Genomic DNA, 4,651 nt, shown 5'->3' with positions numbered 1-4,651 from the left:
TGATAAGATCCGACATGAAATGGTATGCTCTTCCTCAGTCAGGGATCTGCTCAATTCCCTACTTAAACCTTCTGGCACTTTAAAGTAATTTGATCCCACAAAATATCAACACTCTTCTCCTCCTCCTACTCTTCTACCTCTCCTCTTGGTCCTATACTCTCACAAATAAGTAAAGCTCTGTCTCCTGTGCTTATCCCAACCTTGACTAATATCTGTAATTTCTCTCTCTCTCTTTCTCTCTACTGGTGTCTTTCCTTCACCATTCAAGCATGCAGTGATTACGCCCATTCAGAAAAAACACAATTCTGACTTAAACTCTCTCTCTCAAACTACCGTCCCATCTCTCAACTCCCATGCCCCTCCAAGCTACTTGAGAGACTTGCCTCACACACTTTCTTAACTCACACAACATTGCTGGATGCATTCCAACAGGCTTTCATTTTCAACATTCCACAAAGACAGCACTAACTAAAGTGGTGAATAATCTGGTCACTGCTAAGTCCATAGACCACTACTAACTTCTTATTCTTCTAGATCGCTCTACTACTTTTGACACTGTTGACCACTCTCTTCTGATAGTTTTAGCATTCTATATTATTTACACAGATTTTTTTAATGAGATTCATTGTCAATTAATGAAAAGATGGTACATATTTAAAATTATCTAAGACTTTCCAAAATTGTTTCCGGACCTGGTTTGTCTTCAGGCCATACACAATTGGATTCAGCATGGGTGGAACCAGTAGATACATGTCAGAGAGAATAATATGGATATAAGGTGGAATCCCATGACCATACCGGTGAGATAGGAAAGAAAAGATGGCTAGGACATATAAACTTAGAAAGACACAAATATGGGGTGTACACGTGTTAAATGCTTTCAGACGAGACTCTATAGACGGCAGACTGAATACTGCATGGAAAATCATGGCGTATGATGTTAGAATAAATAACAAATCAACACCGAGAATAGTGAAGGCCACAATCAACCCCCAAGCGCTATTTACCGTAATGTCAGCAGCGGCAAGTTTTACAACTGCCATATGCTCACAGTAGGAATGCGCTATGATGTTGGTCTTGAAGGCAGAAAATCTCTTGATCAAAATCGGCAATGGACCAACCAAAACCACTGCTCTGACCAGAAACACAATGAACAGTTTCTTTATCAGACTATTGGTCATTACAGAACCATACCGGAGTGGCTGACATATGGCAATGTAACGGTCAAATGCCATGGCCAAGAGTAACCCAGATTCAATGCTTGTAAAGGAGTGAATACAAAACATTTGGAGAAGACATGCATCGAAGCTAATGAGTCTGGCTTGGAACCAATAGATACACAACATTTTAGGGGTGAAACTTGTGCAAAGTAGGGTGTCATTGGCTGCCAGCAGGGAAAGTAATATAAACATGGGCTTGTGGAGTCCAGGCGATGTGGAGATGACAACAATTAGTGTTCTATTTCCCAGCAAGGCCAGTATATAAAAAATACCAAAGCAGGTAGAGATCCACTCGTGTCCATTCTCTAGACCAGGAATCCCAACAAGTATAAAGAAGGAAGGATAAAAGGTGGAATTTAGCATGATTCACTGGAGCTCAAGTCCCACTTATCATCTTCATTACTAGTTTCTGGTAGCTGCAGAAACCACCGGTGTTTCCTGGATGTGAGATAAATATGAAATAAAAAAATATTAATTTAATTATACGAAATAACGATATAAATGATAAATCAGAGGTGGCTTTTAGTTTGTTTTAGCTTACTCCCCCCCACCATGATTACTTCAATATATATACCACTCATAAATTTACGTTAATATATAATCCATTCAAAGCCAAGATACCATTCATTCACACACACATACCCCCTCCGCAGATATTTACGTTACCTTGAAGGTGTCTCTGTGGTCATGCAGATCTGTAGAGGAGAAGGGAAAAGGAGGGGCGTGCATTAAGGTTCAATGAATGGGCCTGGTTACAACCCATCAGATTGCCAGAGATGCAGGAACCTACTCTGCCAATGCTGCCTCTATAATCTGAATTAAGGCAGTGACATTGCAGTCTAAGTACAAGATTTCACCAGTAGGGCCGGGGCATATACAATCAGAATTTTCACAATTAGAAAATAAATGCTGAAAATAATGTTGGAGGTGTTTGCAGGACTGTGCCCATATTGAGCACCTGGACCTTGATCACATAATGGAGAACAGGCGGGTAATCAATTTCCTCAGTAATAGGAAGATGACTATCTGGTACAGTCAGTTCTATGGATGACAATAAAGGGAAAATATCTGACCTCATTCAAATTAAGTAAAAACAAGGAATCCCACACATGCAGATCATGCTTCAGCTCAGAGGTTAAACTAACAGAATGGGAATTTTGCTTGACCTCTGCCCTTTCAAGTTTCCTGCAGAATACGCACCCCATGGGAATAACACTGCAAGCATATTGAGAAGTTTCAACTCACGCAAGAACATTCTCCTGGTCACATTAATGCAGGAAACCTCATACCTCAACCATCGACAGTATCAATCTCAAATAGGTGAACCACATGGCCCTTCAGTTTTTTCCAGGGAGCTTAGTACATCAAAATGATGGAACAGAGCAACTGGTGTAAGAAGGTACAATCATTAGGAAATCATCCAGATAATGGTCCACTCCCAGCTTGCCGCTATCAATCAAGATGCTTTTTGCAGAAAAAAGTGTTTAAAGAGGACACAAGACATAGAGCTTCCATGGACTGACATTTATTAATGGCATAAGCATCAGCCAGCTTGAACCGCAAAAACCAAATGGAATCATGGTGCAGAGAAAGAAGGTAGATTACTGACACCAGAATAATCTTGCCCAACAGAGGTCCTGCATCATGCTTCTACACCACAAGCAAATCCTTATCAAAGAACTGAACTGTGACCATACAAAGCTCCTCTAGGATGGCCACATTCCCTGAAATCAGGAGTGGGTAGTATAACTACTGGATAAGAAGGAATTTACCTGGCTCCTTCTTTGGAACCACACCCACACTAGCAACACCAAGTCCACCAGAAGGGGATTCACAAAAGGCCCACACATTAAACTCAAAGAAACCTCTTAGAGTACCCTATACAAACACCAGAGGGATTTCCTTATCAGATCTAAAGTTCTGTGTCACACACGTACCCACCACCCCCAGGACAGGGACTTTGAACAAGGAAAAACCTTTACATAGGCAGCATCAACTACCATTCTAACTACTTGGCCATGGCTTCCAATTGAATTGGAGACACAGCCTCACTTAGGGTTTGTTCCATTGGCTTGGTCAGTGGGAGACTGTGCCAAAAGGGGCAGGTATACTTCTTAGCTGTGTAGCCACCTGCATATTGTAGGCAGACATGCCATAAGGGCATTGAGAGTTTTTCACACATTGGTCATTCTTAAGGAGAAACATCCCATAACATACAGGAGAAGGACATCCAGCACCATGGCCTCCAACTCGACCATCAGTTAAATCCTTCCTCAAATTCAACCACAAAGCAAACTTCCTGTTTCTTGCAGAACTGTTCATCATACTCCCTCCACACATTGCTTCTGGTCTTGGACCACTTTCTGCCCCACAGGCAAACTACCACACTCATACCTTTCCCTGAGGGACTGCTTTCTATGCATGGTTCTCCTAGCTGAGTGGTTCCGAGACCCAGAGGATAAATCACTACCAGTGGAAGAAGATGCAGACCTACCAGAGAGAGTGACAGAACAGGAGGAACATTTTACAGAGTCCAGATGCAGCTCCTCAGAGGACAAACATTCTTGGGAACCAACATTAAAAATAGAGAAATCTACGCTTCAAAATAGGTGCACCTATAAACCTCTGGAGCTCCCCTTCTTCTTAATAAGAGATAAAATCAAAGCTGGAGTGGTGTCCCAAATTAGAATACCAGAGTTAGTCTGATCAATATTCTGCTTGGTGCTATTTTAAATGTCAAGAGTTGATCTGACCTCATATCAATGGTTCCGGTATGAACGGTCGACCATGTTATGGTCGACAGTCATTAGGTCGACCACTATTGGTCGACATTGACATGGTCGACATGGACACATGATCGACACATGAAAATGGTCGACACATGGAAGGTCGACACATGAAAAGGTCGACATGAGTTTTTTTACTTTTTTGTGTCGTTTTTTGCGTAATGTGACTGAGAACCCCAATTAGTGCACCGCGTCCCCTCGCATGGCTCGCTTCGCTCGCCATGCTTCAGACATTGTGCCTTCGCTCCACTACCGCTTCGCTTGGCACAGATTACCGTTCCAATCGTAGTCCACGTGGATCGCAAAGTATGGAAAATTCCCCCACACATTTTTTTTAAAAACTCATGTCGACCTTTTCATGTGTCGACCTTTCATGCGTCGACCATTTTCATGTGTCGACCATGTGTCCATGTCGACCATGTCAATGTCGACCAATAGTGGTCGACCTAATGACTGTCGACCATAACATGGTCGACCATGTGAACGGATACCATATCAATATTATAATTGTGTTGTCCTTAATACTGTATGTCCCAATCCGTCAAATCCTCTTCTTAAAATGCTGATAACGTTTTTTCATTTAATTATTTTTTGGGAATTGTTGATAAATTTTATCAACAAAAAAAGGAAACGCTATGGGAACAA

General features: G+C 41.8%; 1 protein-coding gene across 1 annotated transcript; it reads right to left on the bottom strand.

Moving 5' to 3' along the window:
• Positions 1 to 632: 632 nt before the first annotated feature.
• LOC134988824 (olfactory receptor 52A5-like) lies at positions 633 to 1,583 on the bottom strand. Its single transcript, XM_063950576.1, has one exon. The coding sequence runs from the start codon at positions 1,581 to 1,583 to the stop codon at positions 633 to 635; it is 951 nt and encodes a 316-aa protein (XP_063806646.1).
• Between the last annotated feature and the right edge of the window lie 3,068 nt (positions 1,584 to 4,651).

Source organism: Pseudophryne corroboree, chromosome 2, assembly GCF_028390025.1.
Source record: "Pseudophryne corroboree isolate aPseCor3 chromosome 2, aPseCor3.hap2, whole genome shotgun sequence".
Classification (NCBI taxonomy): Eukaryota; Metazoa; Chordata; class Amphibia; order Anura; family Myobatrachidae; genus Pseudophryne; species Pseudophryne corroboree.
Note: the sequence above shows the minus strand (reverse complement) of the source record. Positions and strands in the feature narration are given on the sequence as shown.